The 18,230-nt window shown below is 41.3% G+C and overlaps 1 protein-coding gene and 1 pseudogene across 1 annotated transcript in view; both read left to right on the top strand.

The window, feature by feature from the left end:
- The window catches only part of LOC124799297 (piezo-type mechanosensitive ion channel component), a 715,678-nt gene that overhangs the window by 495,607 nt on the left and 201,841 nt on the right, over positions 1-18,230 (top strand). The window contains exon 33 of the mRNA XM_047262884.1: positions 3,701-3,789. Coding sequence (XP_047118840.1) covers positions 3,701-3,789 — 89 coding nt within the window. The remainder of the gene's footprint in view (positions 1-3,700; positions 3,790-18,230) is intronic.
- On the top strand, positions 11,857-11,957 carry LOC124799724 (annotated as a pseudogene).

The raw sequence follows: 18,230 nt of genomic DNA, 5'->3' as shown, positions 1-18,230 counted from the left end.
CTTCGTTCTTCCCCAGCTAGGCATGGTCGATGTGGATGTGGAACAATTATGGTTTCAACAAGATGGAGCAACCTTGCATACAGCCAGAATTTGCATGGATTTCTTGCGACAGACATTTTCCGGTAGAGTAATTTCCTGTTTTGGTGACATTTCTTGGCTGTGGCTGCCTCGCTTACCTGACCTCTCATGTGCAACCTTTTTCCTTTGGTGCTACCTGAAGCAAGAAGTGTTCCAAATACATTGTGCCACCATTCCTGAGTTGAAGGATCGCATGAGAAGTGCCATCAGCAATATCCCAGGGAATACGTTACACTGAGTTATGGAAAGCTTCCAATGCCCCCTAGATGAATGTGTTGTGCAGAGGGGGAATCATTTGACAGGAGTCATATTCAAAAAGTAATCCACACAATGGACAATGACTTACACATTAGTAAATGGCATATGTTTAACTATTAATCAACATAAGAGGTAACAAATAAATTGCAGTTACTGCATGATGGCATGTTTTTAATATCCTACTATGAACGCTGCCACACCATGTATGTAATAGTAACACACATCTTTATTTAAAAATTATAAATTAAATGTGAAACATATTACAGCTTTATCATCTTGTACAGTTTCTCCCTACTAGCAGTGTCTGCTTGGAGCCTCTGTTGGCTTCCCGCCACCTCCCTGTCATTGCTGTGGCCTGGTCTTTTCCTCTTTTCTGAGCTTTCTTCCACTCCTTTTACCCACTTGTCCTTTGACCTTCCCATTGGTCTCTTGGTTTCCATCATCAATCTTGTGGATCTTCCTTGGCATCCTCTTCTCATCCATTCTTTTCACAAGCCAATACCATTTTAATTTTATTCCATTAATCTTTTGTTGTAGGGGTTTGTCATGTGTTACCTCCCTAACACATTTGCTTTTCACTTTTTCTATTTTTGTTGCACCTATATGACTTCTTGAAAACTTCATTTCACTCTCTTACAATTTACATTTTTCCTGTTTCTTCATGAACCAGTTTTTTGCATTATAAAACAGGATTGGTATGTAATATGTTTGGTATATCAGCATTGTACTTTCTGGGTGGACTTCTTTGTTTTATATACTGTAATTCTTCTCATACTTCTCATAAACCTATAAGCACCCCTCGCACATTCACTTATCCCTTTGTAATTTCTTCCATTTCCATGTATTATTCTCACCAAATCCTTGAAAGTTTAAACCATTTTCAGGGGTTCACCCCTTTCCCTGTCTAAGTGTCACATTAAGTGGTGAAGTGCAGTGGAGAACTGTGTCCCACAACTGCTGTGGTAGCTGTGAGGTCCTACAGGAACATTGAAATGTACTGGAAAATCGAGGCTCTGGTGAAGCTGTTATAACCTGGTAGTGATAGAATTGTGGACTTAAAAAGGTGGAGTAATTTTGACTTTCAGGTATGTTGTATGTATTACTCCTCTCATGAAAAATCCAAGTTTTAGATCTTCTTCCCCTTGTGTGTCATTCACAGTAACTCGTTTCCAATGCATTTTAGGCAAAAATATGACAATATCAATTTTAATGGGTGTTAAATTTCTTGCAAATTTCATGTATAACATGTTAGAAAATTTGGAACAGCCACTGAGATGCATGACAAACATTTTGTTATGCAGCTAACCCCAGAATCCAACAAGTGATGACACTGTCTGTTATGCCTCATCCCTCAAGAACCCTTCATCGTTTTCATGGGGGTTACTCAACTACAATATCCAAGACTAAACCTTGTCAGAGCAGCTGATTGTGAGATAAACACGAGTTGTGAATTTTTGAAATACTACTGGATCCATTTTATCTTAGGGAGTCAGTATATCTTGCATTTGTAGGTGAGCCCATTTGGTGAAGTGGAAGTCTCCACCAGCATGAAAATATGGCAAAATTTTCTGAATCGTGTCAGAATGAAGCTGCCAATTTGCAGTCTTTTCTGTTTCAGCAAACTGTTTTATCAGTGTGACCAACTGGAAACACTGAACCCACAGTTTGGCTGTGCTGCTAGTTTACTCTAGTGTTTCCAGTTCCTTATTACACTTTGTGCTGGTACTGCAGAAACATGGGTTGTCTTGTGTGGATAGCGTAACACATCTCTCACTTTTGTAAATTGTGTAGTTCATATCAGCACAATCATGAGGGATAATTTAAATAGTATCAAATATTAAGCTGGATAAAACGTGATGATCTAAAAATGTGAGCTCCCAAATGTCAAGGTCAAGCTCAGGCATCACCAGACATAATCTTCTCTAGGCTATTTTAATCTCATGAACTACATGTATATATTGCATACAGAATGGCTTAGAGATGATGATATGGTCAGGAATATTATTTTTGACTTAGGATGGTATTTTCAGATTAGAGTCCACTTTCAATAAAATTGTTAATGCAACATTTCTCAGCATGTGTAGGAAGTAATTGCAAATGTTCTGTATGAATCTTGAAGAAAATCAAATCACTTACAACAATGATTATTATGCATTGCAAACAAAACTGCACTAAACAAAAGCTATAAGGCGAAATCATTGACAAATGTAACTTTTTGCTATTTGTTAACATTTTTGCTGATTTTCACGACCTCATATCTCGGAAGCTAATCAGAATTTTTCAACATGTTGTGCATGAAATTTACAGGAAATTGAATACCCTTTAAAATTGATATTGTGATATTTTTGCTTAAAATGCATTAGAAGCAAGTTATTGAGGAAAAAACTGAAAAAAGTGCCATTTCTTGCAGTTTTTTCAAGATGTCAGATAGAACACAATGGGGATAAGATCTAAATCTTGAGTTTTTCACGAGAGGGGTAATAAATGAAACAACACAAGAAATGAAAATTACCTCACCTTTTGCAACCCAACCCCTTTTTCAGAGCTATCTCTACTGGGATACGATAGGTTCAGCTATCCAGCATAGGAAAAGAAATGAGCTGTCAAAACTACAGATGTAACTGTATACAGCAAACTCTTAAATCACCCTCTAGAAAATAGAATTTGAAAATGGAAGTTACTTGATACAAAATAACCTTGCGTTTAAGATGTTTGCTATCGTAAAGTACCGGTGCTTACATGATCAAATCATTGGGTACAATAAATAACGAAAGATGGTGAAAGACTACTCCTGAAGTTCTCTACCATCTCTGTGACATAATTAGATGCAAAGAAAGACTTACAAAAAGGCTATGATACTGCCAGTTGCTTCATGACAGTGCTCCAGATGATTCATCCAGACTTTCTTGGCAAAAAGAAAATTGTAGTTATTTGCCAAGCTCTGTACTTCCTAGACATGATTTGTTGTGACTTGATTTTTGAAGGTCACATTTTGACACCAGAGAAGAGAGAACTCTGAAGTAGCTGTAGAAGTTGTAGGCCTCCTGCATGTTATCTGACTGACTACATCCATACATAATTTTGTCAGTGTGACCCATAAATATTACATCGTGGGAATTCTATTATACCCAGTGAATCATTCCAGCACAAACACTGTGAAGCTGAGACATTTGTGTAACTTTCTAGATATTAGCCCAAAGGTCTGTGACACTGTGAATACCTGTCAGCACTTTTTGGTGCTCTTTATGTGAGGCAACTCCTTGACTTTTTAGTTTTGAATTTGAAAATGGTTAATCATCAACAGCATATAGAAGTCTGGTGCCTCTTCTAAAGATAGATGAATTTCCTCATTTCTCATTTGCAGGAAGATCCTACTTTTGGCAAAGGAGTGCGCACTGGTGCAGGTATGATATGGCAGCCCCTCCCATCAGGTCATGAACGGCAACGACCCAGGTGAAGACGATAAACATAAACTTCCACTTCTGCTATATTTTTCTTTAAAAGACACCATGACAAGCTTGTAGACATGTGTTTGCTTTCTCATGTGTGTGTGTGTGTGTGTGTGTGTGTGTGTGTGTGTGTGTGTGTGTGTTTTGTTTGTTTTTTGTCTGTTTTAGTTGTTGTTTTGTGTAGTATTGTATGTTGAAACTCTACAGCAAGATGCATGCTTTATTTGCGTACATCACCCTTAATTTTTGTTATTTTTTAGCATTAGGATATAATGAATGTGAGTAATGGCATATTTTCCACAGACTGTAACTCATTTATGATGATTCTCAGTAGGATTCACATTTTCTATTTTCTAACTGCAAAAGTCATGTTCTGCATTTCAGTCAGATTAGAAATAATTTTGAGAATTACATCACAACAGCTTATGCTCACCATAAGAAGAGATCTGGGGCATGAAGTCCTTTAGACAAGCCTCTACTGTATACACCAACTACACAGAAAATGAATGAATGGCTGTCCAGTGCAAACTGTCGTTGTCTAGAAATATGGTGGTAGACATCAGTGGAAGTAGAGTGTCAAAACATACAATGTGAATTATAACTGCCATAGGTTTGGCTTATCTTTTAGCATTGGACATTGCTCTTACATTAGTTACTTAGTTTCACATGTAGTGATTATCCGTTAGAAACTACTATCACATTTTTCACTTGGCAGATATGGGAACATACATAATATTATTTTCATCATAAGAAAAATTCATCCAAAGAAAAGAGGGAAAGCAGAAAGGTGGAAGCAGTATATAGAGGGTCTCTACAGGGGTGATGTATTGAGGGCAATATTATGGAAATGGAAGAGGACGTAGATGAAGATGAAATGGGGGACATGATACTGCGTGAAGAATTTGACAGACCTAAGTTGAAACAAGGCACCAGGAGTAGACAGCATTACATTAGAACTACTGATAGCTGTTGGAGAGACAGCCATGACAAAATTCTCCCACCTTATGAGCAAGATGTGTGAGACAGGTGAAATACCCTCAGACTTCAAGAAGAATATAGTAATTCCAATCCCAAAAAAAGCAGGAGCTGACTGGTGTGAAAATTACTGACCTATCAGTTTAATAAGTCACTGAAAGACCTGAGTCGAAACAAGGCCCCCGGAGTAGACAATATTCCATTGGAACTACTGACGGCCGTGGGAGAGCCAGTCCTGACAAAACTCTACCATCTGGTGAGCAAGATGTATGAAACAGGCGAAATACCCTCAGACTTCAAGAAGAATATAATAATTCCAATCCCAAAGAAAGCAGGTGTTGACAGATGTGAAAATTACCGAACTATCAGCTTAATAAGTCACAGCTGCAAAATACTAACATGAATTCTATACAGACGAATGGAAAAACTAGTAGAAGCCAACCTCGGGGAAGATCAGTTTGGATTCCGTAGAAACACTGGAACACGTGAGGCAATACTGACCTTACGACTTATCTTAGAAGAAAGATTAAGGAAAGGCAAACCTACATTTCTAGCATTTGTAGACTTAGAGAAAGCTTTTGACAATGTTGACTGGAATACTCTCTTTCAAATTCTAAAGGTGGCAGGGGTAAAATACAGGGAGCGAAAGGCTATTTACAATTTGTACAGAAACCAGATGGCAGTTATAAGAGTCGAGGGACATGAAAGGGAAGCAGTGGTTGGGAAGGGAGTAAGACAGGGTTGTAGCCTGTCCCCGATGTTATTCAATCTGTATATTGAGCAAGCAGTAAAGGAAACAAAAGAAAAATTCGGAGTAGGTATTAAAATTCATGGAGAAGAAATAAAAACTTTGAGGTTCGCCGATGACATTGTAATTCTGTCAGAGACAGCAAAGGACTTGGAAGAGCACTTGAATGGAATGGACAGTGTCTTGAAAGGAGGATATAAGATGAACATCAACAAAAGCAAAACGAGGATAATGGAATGTAGTCTAATTAAGTCGGGTGATGCTGAGGGAATTAGATTAGGAAATGAGGCACTTAAAGTAGTAAAGGAGTTTTGCTATTTGGGGAGCAAAATAACTGATGATGGTCGAAGTAGAGAGGATATAAAATGTAGGCTGGCAATGGCAAGGAAAGCGTTTCTGAAGAAGAGAAATTTGTTAACATCCAGTATAGATTTAAGTGTCAGGAAGTCATTTCTGAAAGTATTCGTATGGAGTGTAGCCATGTATGGAAGTGAAACATGGACGATAAATAGTTTGGACAAGAAGAGAATAGAAGCTTTCAAAATGTGGTACTACAGAAGAATGCTGAAGATTAGATGGGTAGATCACATAACTAATGAGGAAGTATTGAATAGGATTGGGGAGAAGAGAAGTTTGTGGCACAACTTGACCAGAAGAAGGGATCGGTTGGTAGTACATGTTCTGAGGCATCAAGGGATCACCAATTTAGTATTGGAGGGCAGCGTGGAGGGTAAAAATCGTAGGGGGAGACCAAGAGATGAATACACTAAGCAGATTCAGAAGGATGTAGGTTGCAGTAGGTACTGGGAGATGAAAAAGCTTGCACAGGATAGAGTAGCATGGAGAGCTGCATCAAACCAGTCTCAGGACTGAAGACCACAACAACAAGAAGTCATGATTGCAAACACTAACACAAATTCTTTACAGACAAATGGAAAAACTGGTAGAAGCCAACCTCGGGGAAGATCAGTTTGGATTCTGTAGAAATGTTGGAACATGCGGGGCAATACTGACCCTGTGACTTACATTAGAAGATAGGTTAAGGAGAGGCAAACTTGTGTTTCTAACATTTGTAGACAGAGAGAAAGCTTTTGACAATTTTGATTGGAATACTCTCTTTCAAATTCTGGAGGTGGCAGGGGTCAAATACAGGGAGCAAATAAGAGTCAAGAGGCACAAAAGGGAGGCAATGGTTGAGAAGGGAGTGAGACAGGGTTGTAGCCTATCCCTGATGTTATTCAACCTGTGTATTGAGCAAGCAGTAAATAGACAATAGAGAAACTTGGAGTAGGAATTCAAATCCATGGAGAAGAAATAGGAACTTTGAGGTTTGCCGATGACATTATAATTCTGTCAGAGACAGCAAACTACCTGGAAGTGTAGCTGAACGGAATGGACAGTGTCTTGAAAGGAGGATATAAGATGAACATCAACAAAAGCGAAAAGCAAAATGAGGATAATTGAATGTAGTCAAATTGAATCAGGTGATGCTGAGGGAATTAGATTAGGAAATGAGGCACTTAAAGTAATAATCAAGTTTTTATATTTGGGAATCAAAATAACTGATGATGGTCGAAGTAGGGAGGATATAAAATGTAGACTGGCTATAGCAAGGAAAGTCTTTCTAAAGAAGAGAAATGTGTTAACATCGAGTATAGATTTAAGTGTCAGGAAGTCTTTTCTGAAAGTATTTGTATGGAGTGTAGCCATCTATGGAAGTGAAACATGGATGATAAATAGTTTGGACAAGAAGAGAATAGAAGGTTTTGAAATGTAGTGCTACAAAAGAATGCTGAAAATTAGATGGGTAGATCATGTAACTAGTGAGGAGGTACTGAATAGAATTAGGGAGAAGAGGAATTTGTGGCACAACTTGACTAGAAGAAGGGATCGGTTGATAGGACACATTCTGAGGCATCAAGGGATCACCAATTTGGTATTGGAGCGAAGCGTGGAGGGTAAAAATCATAGACGGAGACCAAGATATGAATACACTAAGCAGATTCAGAAGGATGTAGGTTGCAGTTGTTATTCAGAGATGAAGAGGCTTTCACAGGATAGAGAAGCATAGAGAGGTGCATCAAACCAGTTTCTGGACTGAAGACCACAACAACAACAACAACAACAAGAAAAATTCATGTGAGAAAATAGCAAAACTGCAGAATTTGCATGGCTTAGTAGTATTCATCTCGATGAGATTGACAGTCCAGTGTTGCTAATGGATGCATTAAAATTATGCATAGCTTTTTGAGCAGTTAGGTCCTTCCTCAGGAAGTAAAAATGGACAGTTGGAGGTGGGGTTTGGAAAGGTGGGGTAGATCTGTCAGATCACAAGTTCATAGGTACCATCATGTTATGCGGATTTAGGGCACGAAATGTGGGTGGAGGAATGTCAGAGAAGCTAGAAGGTCAATCAGGTTGTACATTGATGGGCACTGTACCAGATTAACTGGTTGGTGCAGTTAAAAGAGATTAATCTGTGAAATCATTGCAAAATCAATAAAAAATAGGACAAGAGTTGTCAATGCAAGTCAGGTCTAAGTAAGCTCTCATCTTGACTCATTATTGAGCATCATTCATGTGTTTGGGATTTGTACCAAATAGGTTTTACAGAATAGAGAGAATGGAGACTAATAGAAGAGCAACATAGAATTACTGGTTTGATTAGCATGGGCAGATGTATCACAGATGTACTCAATGAAGTCAAGTGGGGTTGTTGTGAATAACAGATAGGATTGCTCTTGTATTATTGAGAATCAGTCTTTTGTAATAATGATGAAGGTTATATCAGAAAAATGAGGACCGATGAAGATTTGTAAAGGTGGCTGTATTACTACATAGTCCAGAAGTGATAAAGTGTCTGCCCTCAGCCTTTCTCCTCTTTGTGGTGGCCTACAGAGTAAGTGTGTATATGTAGGTGTGTGCTTTCTTGTTACAATACTGTGTGTAATTCATTTTGTTTAATCTCCAGATTTTCTGTACGAGATGGATGCTTTTCATTTTTCTGATTATATAGCCTGAGATTGCACAATACTTCCTATACTGTGTACTTTAATTCCACTATCCTCATCAATCAATAAAATTACCTTTATGTGCCATGTATTAGACAAATTACAGCTGTTATCCACTGCCACACAATTTCATGAACACAAATGTTATCCTTGCTTCTCTTTCATTTCCATTTGATCTGTCTTAGGAAGTAGTTTCCTGTAGCAGACAATTTTTTATGCAAATCTCTTTTCATGCTTCAGTTTTATTTTAATTTTTTAAATGTTTTATTGTTTTAATGGATTACTGCATTTGTTTCATGCTAATTTATTTATAGGTTTCTGCCAATGAACTATAAACTGGTCTCGTGTTCAATTTGTCCATTTGGTACAAACTTTAAATTCTTTCCCTGATGCTTGACTAGCAGAACTCAGAGGGAAATAAATAGGGAGGTTTAGAATTTGCTCTCCAGTTAGTTTTAAAGTTTTTCTAACACTTTTACCTTCAATAGCACTTTCTGTGTCTGAAATATGCCAAGGCACATCATCATCATTCTGTTAAACTGCACATTGCTCTGTTGCTGGTTTTGTGAGCTGGTTGTTTAATGAGAGAAAGGAGTGACCAATAGTAATAGGCCTATTTAAGGACAGTGGGGTTCGTACTGATATGCAAGTTGATTATCAGCATCTGACATATGAGCAGATTATGAGTAAGAGGGTACGTCACATTGACAAAAAAATAGGTGTGTTCACTTTTATCTGATGGAAAAAAGATCTTGTTGTTATATAAGTTTATTGGTACTGTTTTCAGCTGTGCAAGGGATATTGAGATACTCTTTGCTGTTTCTGTGTTAACTGTCACAATTATGAAAGGGCTGTTGAGTGCAGTGCTTGGTAGGAGCTAGGGAATGAGTTTGAAATACATTATATTTGTGTCCTGCTATCACTCTCATTTAATTTAGTTGTAATAAATGTCAAATAGGTAGCATGTTGCATGTATTCATTCATGACTTTGGTTGCTTGCTGTTTCATAGGAAATGTTTATTCACTTGGTAATTGCACATTTGCTTGGAATTAGAATTAAAATTTATTATGTACACTTTTCCCTACTGGGAGGGAGAATGAAAGTCAGAAGCACTGAGAAAAGGGTGAGAGTAAAATCTGTGACACCATAGTAATCCTATTTTTTATGTAAGAGGGTGATGTCCTTGGCTGTTGCTGAAGTTTACACACATGAATGTAGAACAAATGAAATATATTTGAAAGGCCTGCTTTTAATTTTTTAATCCTTTGGTAGCAGCAGAAAAGGGTCAAATGTCCATTTTTCACAGGCGAAGGAAAAGTTACTATTATCCAAATGCTGGTTCATAAGAAATTAAAGCTGTATGGAGTGATAATCTTGATAGTGCATTGTTACTTCAAAATCTTTGTCTGAAAAGGAAAAGGCTGCCATTCACCTGTAGTGGACCGATGTGTAGAGCTAGAAACATGTGACAGGAAACAATATTCACACTACAGTGCAAGCATTTACTCTCTTTCTAGTAAAATTACACACACTCCTGTAGCCACAATGAGACTGATAATTGATTATCAATTATTGAAAACAATTGCCTCAGTTGATTCAGGTGGGGAGAGAGTAGTGAGAAAAGGCAGGTCTTATGCCAGGTGTGAACAGGGTGCCGGCTGTTGGCACCACTCTGTGGGAGTGATGCTGATTTCGGGCACAACTTCATAGGGTGAGCTATGGAGTGACGGGCCAGAGGGGCCCAGTCACAGACTTGGGGTTGAGAGAAGTGTGTTATTAGGCTTCATTTTCACACCTTGTTGTTGTCAACACGAGGCAGACAGCCCCACTCCGGCTGGTAATGGCCGACAGATAGCTAGCTTCTGGCCCGAAGAAGAGGTACGTGCACTGCAGCAATCCAGCGGCCCACGAATTTGTCGAGGCCCTGATGTTAGCGATGCTCTCTTTGTGCTGCGACTGTCTACCACTGTAGAACACCCACACCCAGTCATCTCAGGCCCAGTTTGTGTCTACTGTGGTGACAAGAGGAAAACAAAACCGACTGCCCCCTGGGTGGAATCTGTCAGTGGCAGGTGTGAATAGAAGGTGAGTGGTGCTGAGACACCAAACCCCGCAGGGTGGAATAAGTGCAGGAGCTGGCTGCACCAACCCAGTCTCAAACCCGTGGCTGCAGCTGGCAGTGCCCAGTCATCTCATTTGCTAGCATGGCCCAGGCATTTTTGTGATGCTGCTATACTCTGAATGAATCTGTGTCAAAATTCACAGTTATTTATACAGCTCTGGGATGCACTTGTTGCACTGTTACCCAGCACCTGGTAACATAGCACATAAAATGTTCTTGCCCTGGTGTGGTGTCACCATCCTGTACGCTCCGGCTATTACCACTGCACAGTGCAGATTTTGCTGAGTGTGAATCGGCTGTCCTATAATCCTTTTGCATACGTATTGCTATAACCTACTTCTCCACAATGTGCTTATGACCAACAGAAATTAACGCAATGCTCCGTGTCAGCTTTCTTACAAATTCCTACAAGTTTCCCTTAAAACTGGATAATGACACTACATTGCCACTCTCCAAAGGAAGACCTGGGGCCTCAGGTCCTGTTCAGGACCTGTACCCCACTGTGACAACTTCTACCATTGATTAACAAAATAACTAGCACACTCCCAAGGTTTTACTAGACTGAAAATTAACTACATTAAATTTTATAGCAGCTTCCTTGCAAATCCTTCAGTACATCCGTCATCCACTGTGTCTGTGTGGTTGCCACATCCTTGCTCCTACATCACTTCCTTCATGTTTCCAGTCCTCCCTAAGCTGTAATAAATTCACTCTCCATCTCTCGCTCAGGAAATAGTCATCTGGGACCAGGATTACCCTGAAATCAGTTTTCAGAATGACACATTGCCTCAGATAAAAAAAAAGATATACAAAACAAAACATGTCGTTATGGTCCCAGGAATTGTGACACTCAAGGTCACGGTTACCCATTGTCTACAATCCTGATACTGGTCAATGTGCTGCATTAGTTGCTTCGCAGTGATCCGCCTTTTCTCTGCAGCTATTGTCTGAATCATTGAATGAACTCCAAGCTTCTTGCTCCCGTAAGTTTTTCTTGTTCATAGCAAGTTGCCACCACTATTACATTGTTGTCCACAGAGTATTTGCAATGGAGACCTGCTTGCTAGAAGTACGGCTTCGGTTCCACCAACTCCTTTTGGCATGGGCGACCCTCTGCCTTGTCCCTGAACAATAGCATGGCACATGTGTTTCCTCCCATCTGGATCTATGTGAGTAGGACATATGGTGACCCATCTCACTTTAGCATTGTTGTAGTACTCGCTTCGGTAGTACATATACTAAAATTGGAATGATACAGAGAAAATTAGCACGGCCCCTGCACAAGGATGACACGTGTGACATTGTTGTAACTTTACCTTGCTCATTACTGTATGCTGATCCCTGTCTTCCACTATCATTAACACACCATCCTCTTTCATCTGCACAAATTTGGATAGAATGGACCGTGTAAAACCTAAACAGTGTGTGTTTGTCCACTGCCATTACCTTCACTGACATGTACAACTGCGCGCTCTCCATCTTTGCTTCCAGAGTTGCTTCATGGTGGTAGACAGGCAGGCTCCGACTGCTAGGCACTGCTACTATCTGTAGTTCCAGTGTTAATTCTTTCCCTTCAGATACTGCTCAGGTAATGATAGGACTGGACCCAATTGCCCATGTAGTGCCCAATGAATGGCTTCCTGCAAGTTTGTTAACTCCACTCTTGGTTCTCAGATACTATCGTCTGATGACTGCAACAATCTTGTTAGCATTATTCTTACATCCAGTACTGTCATCCGTGCTTGAACTACCTTAAATCCCAGTTTAGAATGCTAGCTCATGCTCTTGTATAATTTATTACTGCCTAGTTAGTTGTCAAGCACGCGTGTATTGTTTGGCATGCTACTCTCCAAACTTACAATCCATGTGGAGTGCCAATCTACAACTTCTTCTCTTCTGCCTATTCTGCTGTCCAGTTCAGCTCATCTGCTGTCCCAAATATTGTCTTGAATATCCTTCCTCCCGCATCTATCCATCCTCTTGTTCTCCTCTGCAATTCATGTGGTGCCTCTCCTACTACTTCTTATACCTGCTCCTTTAACTGGGCATACGCTATGAGCAACTTCTTGTGTTCCTGTGAAAGCTCCTTGAGTACTCCATCACTGCTTGCTAACTGTTGCAGACCTGAAAATACCTCTTCTAACCTCTTTATTTTGTTCCTTAGTTCCCATAAATTAAGTGCTAAACTTGACATCCAATGGTGAACAGACAATGCCAAATCCTGCTGCCTGGAAAACAAAAGTCCTCCAGCCAGGCAGTGATCTTGCAGTGCCCCTATTCTGTCCCAGGAGAAGAGGTGCGACACCACCAAAACTGGCATTATTCTTTTTCAGCCCTTGCTGAATGGCAACCCGAAGAAAGTATCCATTACCCTCTTTCCTCCTCCCAGAAATCTGTTGTCTCCGATCAGCATCTCTCACACAATAGAGATAACCTTTACCCTAACATATACATGTGCTCCTACTCCCAATTATGTTAAGAATCTACACAAAAAATGCAAGGATCATAAAAAAAACGTAAAATGCATTGAGTACCTCCTTGGCCTTAATGAATAAGGCATGTGAGGTACCTGTTCTTCCTCCTGTTGCTGACTCCTCTGCTCCTTTTTATGCTCTTCTCTTTGTTACTACCAATATTCCCCCTGCGATTGACTCTAGCACACTTTTGAACAGTTGTAAATGTCCAACATGTACAATCATTGACCTTGTTGGTAATTGTAGCTTCACATTCACAGGTGATATGGTTTCAGTCACTTGGGATGTGACCCGGTACTTTGTTACAAGCTTCTTTTGCTTCCCTCTTAGAATATATGGACTTGACAACATCACTTGTGGTTCCACCTTGTATTGAGGTAAAGTTTTACTGTCTCCTCATGTCTTTCAAAGGCCCAGGTGTTCGTTTGTTGGACCCTCTTCCGAACTTCTCTCACAGTTCTTGAAAACTCTTGGACTGGCTCTTCATTCCTGCTTCTTTTCTGTTTAATCATACTGTTGGCAATGGCACCTTGTCACCACATACCACCTCAAATGGTGAAAATCTTGTGCTGGTTTATACTTTTGAATTATATGCACTTACCATAAAAGGCAAATACATATGTATCTCTATCTGTATGGTGGGAGTTAACATAATAATTAAGCATCCTCCCAATCGTCTGATGAACTGTCCCGTCTTATGATCTGACTGAGTATGAAGTGGACTAGTTATTAATTTTTTCATTCCCAACAACTGACACAACTCCTTCATTGGTTCTGACATGAAGTTTGTCCCTTGATCGTTATTGTAGTCTCTGGCACCCCAAACTTCAACATCCGTCTGTTCACCAATGCTTGTGCATCGATACAATGAGAAAAATAATCTGCTATAGTCAGCATGAAATGATTCTCTGCTGGAATTTGGTCAAACAGTCAAACACATTCACCCCAATAAACTGAAACATTTCCATCACTTCCAACAATCTCTGCTACACTATGTATTTTTGACTCAAATCTGCTTGTTGCACACAGTTCTTGGCATACTGATGGACATCACTTTTTCTTCCTTTCCTCCAGTACTTTTCTGCCATCCTCTGATTTGCTGCTCTGCACCCTCCATGGCCATCCAAAATGTGATCATGTATTTCTCTCATCACCTCTTCCCTTAGCTTCACTGGTACAACCACTCACTGTCGTAATCTCATCGCCTTGCATAATAAACTGTCACAAGTGCTGAACAGCTGCTGCTTACTGTACTGCTTACATACGCCATCAGTTCTCTGTGCTGCTTGCTGCTCACCAAGGTCCTGACCTAGTGCTTGTATCACTGCCACCTTTCCACTTAGTGTGTCCACATTTCTGTGTTTCTTCTCTGGTCTGTGTATTACTACATGCTCAAATCCACTGAGTATTAATGTCCATCTCGTCAGTCTGCTTGACAGGTGTTCAAACCTAATAAGCACCTCATAGCAGCATGGCCAGTCACTACTTCAGACTTCCTTCTGTACAGGCAACACTGGAAAATGTTACTCCATACACCTGGCTAAGCATCTCTCCTTCTGTGGTAGAATAATTCCTCTCAGCCCCATTCAACTGTCTCAGCACAAAAGCAATAGAATATTCTTCTCCACTGACAACCTTGTTCAAAATGCACCTGAGAGCATAGTTCGACACATCACATGATAATATAAATATAAATCTGGGAATACTGACATTGGACTTGATGTCAATACTTCCTTTAACTCGTCAAATGCTTTCTGACACTCCTCAGACAACTCACTTTTCCATATTAAGCGGCCACACCAAATCCATGAATCCTTCCACAAATTTTCTATAGTACTTCTTGAGAATCGTGAAGAGCTGTAGCTATTCAGCTGTCCCTGGTACTTAAAAATCTCATCAACTACACTACTGGCCATTAAAATTGCTACACCACGAAGATGATGTGCCACAGACGCGAAATTTAACCGACAGGAAGAAGATGCTGTGATACACAAATGATTAGCTTTTCAGAGCATTCACGCAAGTTTGGCACCAGTGGCGACACCTACAACGTGCTGAGATGAGGAAAGTTTCCAGTCGATTTCTCATATACAAACAGCAGTTGACAGGCGTTGCCTTGTGAAATGTTGTTGTGATGCCTCATGTAAGGAGGAGAAATGTGTACCATCACGTTTCCAACTTTGACAAAGGTCGGATTGTAGCCTATTGCAATTGTGGTTTATCGTATCGTGACATTGCTGCTCGTATTGGTCGAGATCCAATGACTGTTAGCAGAATATGGTATCGGTGGGTTCAGCAGGGTAATATGGAATGCCGTGCTGGATCCCAACGGCCTCGTATCACTAGCAGTCGAGATGACAGGCATCTTATCTGCATGGCTGTAACGGATTGTGCAGCCACGTTTTGATCCCTGAGTCAGCAGATGGGGACATTTGCAAGACAACAACCATCTGCACGAACAGTTCGACAACGTTTGCAGCAGCATGGACTATCAGTTCAGAGACCATGGCTGTGGTTACCCTTGACACTGCATCACAGACAGGAGGGCCTATGATGGTGTGCTCAATGACGAACCTGGGTGCACAAATGGCAAAACGTCATTTTTTCAGATGAATCCAGGTTCTGTTTACAGCATCATGATGGTCGCATCCGTGTTTGGCAACATCGCAGTGAATGCGCACTGGAAGCATGTATTCATCATCGCCATACTGGCGTATCATCCGGTGTGATGGTGTGGGGTGCCATTGGTTGCACGTCTCAGTCACCTCTTGTTCGCATTGACGGCACTTTGAACAATGGGCGTTACATTTCAGATGTGTTACGACCCGTGGCTCTACCCTTCATTTGATCCCTGCAAAACCCTACAGTTCAGCAGGATAATGCACGACCGCATGTTGCAGGTCCTGTACGGACCTTTCTGGATACAGAAAATGTTCAACTGCTGCCCTGGCCAGCACATTCTCCAGATATATCACCAATTGAAAACGTCTGGTCAATGATGGCCTAGCAACTGGCTCGTCACAATATGCCAGTCACTACTCTTGATGAACTGTGGTATCGTGTTGAAGCTGCATGGGCAGCTGTATCTGTACACACCATCCAAGCTCTGTTTGACTCAATGCCCAGGTGTATCAAGGCCGTTATTATGGCCAGAGGTGATTGTTGTGGTTACTGATTTCTCAGGATCTAAGCACCCAAATTGCGTGAAAATGTAATCACATGTCAGTTCTAGTATAATATATTTGTCCAATGAATACCAGTTTATCATCTGCATTTCTTCTTGGTGTAGTAATTTTAATGGCCAGTAGTGTACATCAATTTCGGATTAGTCCTCACACCATCCTTACCAAGTACAGGAGCAAAGTAATTCACTTCTTCCAATGCAAAATGACACTTCTCAGTACTCAGTATTAAAAGTGCAGCCCTTAACCTCTCGAGAACTTCTGCAGTTGCTGCCTATGTTCTTGCATATCTCTAAAAAAACAATTATGTCATTGAAATACTGTAAACATTGACAAGGCTTTAAGCACTTTGACACTCTGTCTAACAAATGCTGGAACATTGCTGGTGCATTCTTTAAATCAAATGGCAGTCCTCTATACTTGTAAGCCCCAAGGTACTAAATATGCAGTGTTTGATCTATCCTCTGAAGCCACCTCCAACTGACAATACCCTCTCCTTCCATTGACCACTGGCAGCAGCGATGTAGGCTCTCCTGACGCCACTGTATAGAGTGGTGGAGGGCAATAATTTTTATTAGACCTCAATTACACATCTCATTGTTTTCAGCATGAGACAGTCATGCCCTAATTCCGCTTGGCTTGCCAGCGATGGGATGTGAATGCCTACCTTTGGCCCCAATGAAGTGGTGCAAGTGTCCATGCCCTGTGATGCTGATTTCAGGCAGGCAGCAATCCAATGAACTTTGACTCAGCCAAGGTCCTGCCATCACCACTGCCTTCCGCCTTGTGCTGTGACTGCATTCAGCTGTAGAACACTAATGACCCTGCATCTCAGTCCCAACTCGCATCCACTGTTTCCCAACTTCTGTCCACCTTGGTGACAAGGGGAGACTGCTGTGCACGGACATGACCCGCTGCCCGCTGAATGGAGTCTGGCAGCAGCAGCAGGCATAGGCAGCAGGGTGGCGATGCTGAGGCACCGAGTCCCACAAGATGGACTCAGAGTGGGAGGTGGCTGTCCCAGTCCAGTCTCAAGCCCATAGTTGCAGTTGGCGGTGCCCAGTCGGCTTGTTGACTACTGTGGTCATGATGTCATGGTGGTGCTACTGGATCCCAAATGAATCTGCCTTAAAATGGTTATTGCCCTGGTGTGGTAATAACACCTGCCACTTAGCTATTACCACTGTGTGGTGCAGGTTTCAGTGAGTACAGCTAGCCCGTCTTGCAATCCTTTTGTTGCATACATGTTGCTATAACTGATACGTTGTCACATTGCACTTATGAGACAGCAATAGCTAACGCATTGCTCCATGGCAGCTTTTTTACAAATTCCCACAAGTTTCAGATAAAACTGGGTAGCAACACTACAGGTGCCCCACTGCTGCACAAGACAAAGGTTTACAAAGGGCAGAGTGAAAAGAGGTACAGGAAAAGGGAGAGAGGCTGATAAAGGTGAGGAAAGTCGAGATGTAGAGGGAGACAGGGAGGGGATAAGGAGAAAGGGGTTGGGGTGAGAATGGAGAGGAGGAGGAGGAGGGGGGAGAGGGAGAGGAGGGGGGGGAGAGAGAGGAGGGGGGGAGAGAGAGAGGAGGGGGGGAGAGAGAGAGGAGGGGAGGGAGGGAGAGGGAGAGGGAGGGGGGAGAGAGGGAGGGAGGGGGGGAGAGAGAGAGAGAGAGAGAGAGAGAGAGAGAGAGAGAGATAATGTGCTTGTACATTGGGGGGGGGGGGGGGGCGAGCGGTAGGAGAAGGCTGTACATGATATTAACAGGGAAGAAGTGGTCAAGGCAGAAGGGAAAAAACACAGTGAGGCAGTGGGAAACAAGTAAGTGGAGGTTTAGGTCAGGGTATGCTGAAGACAGACTGCCCACCTGCATAATTTGGAGAAACTTGCCCAGGGATAGAGGATCCAAATGGCACACATTGTGAAGCAGC

Source organism: Schistocerca piceifrons, chromosome 5 (genome assembly GCF_021461385.2).
Source record: "Schistocerca piceifrons isolate TAMUIC-IGC-003096 chromosome 5, iqSchPice1.1, whole genome shotgun sequence".
In the NCBI taxonomy this organism is placed as follows: Eukaryota; Metazoa; Arthropoda; class Insecta; order Orthoptera; family Acrididae; genus Schistocerca; species Schistocerca piceifrons.
The sequence above is the reverse complement of the archived record's forward strand: the minus strand, read 5'-3'. Positions and strand labels throughout refer to the sequence as shown.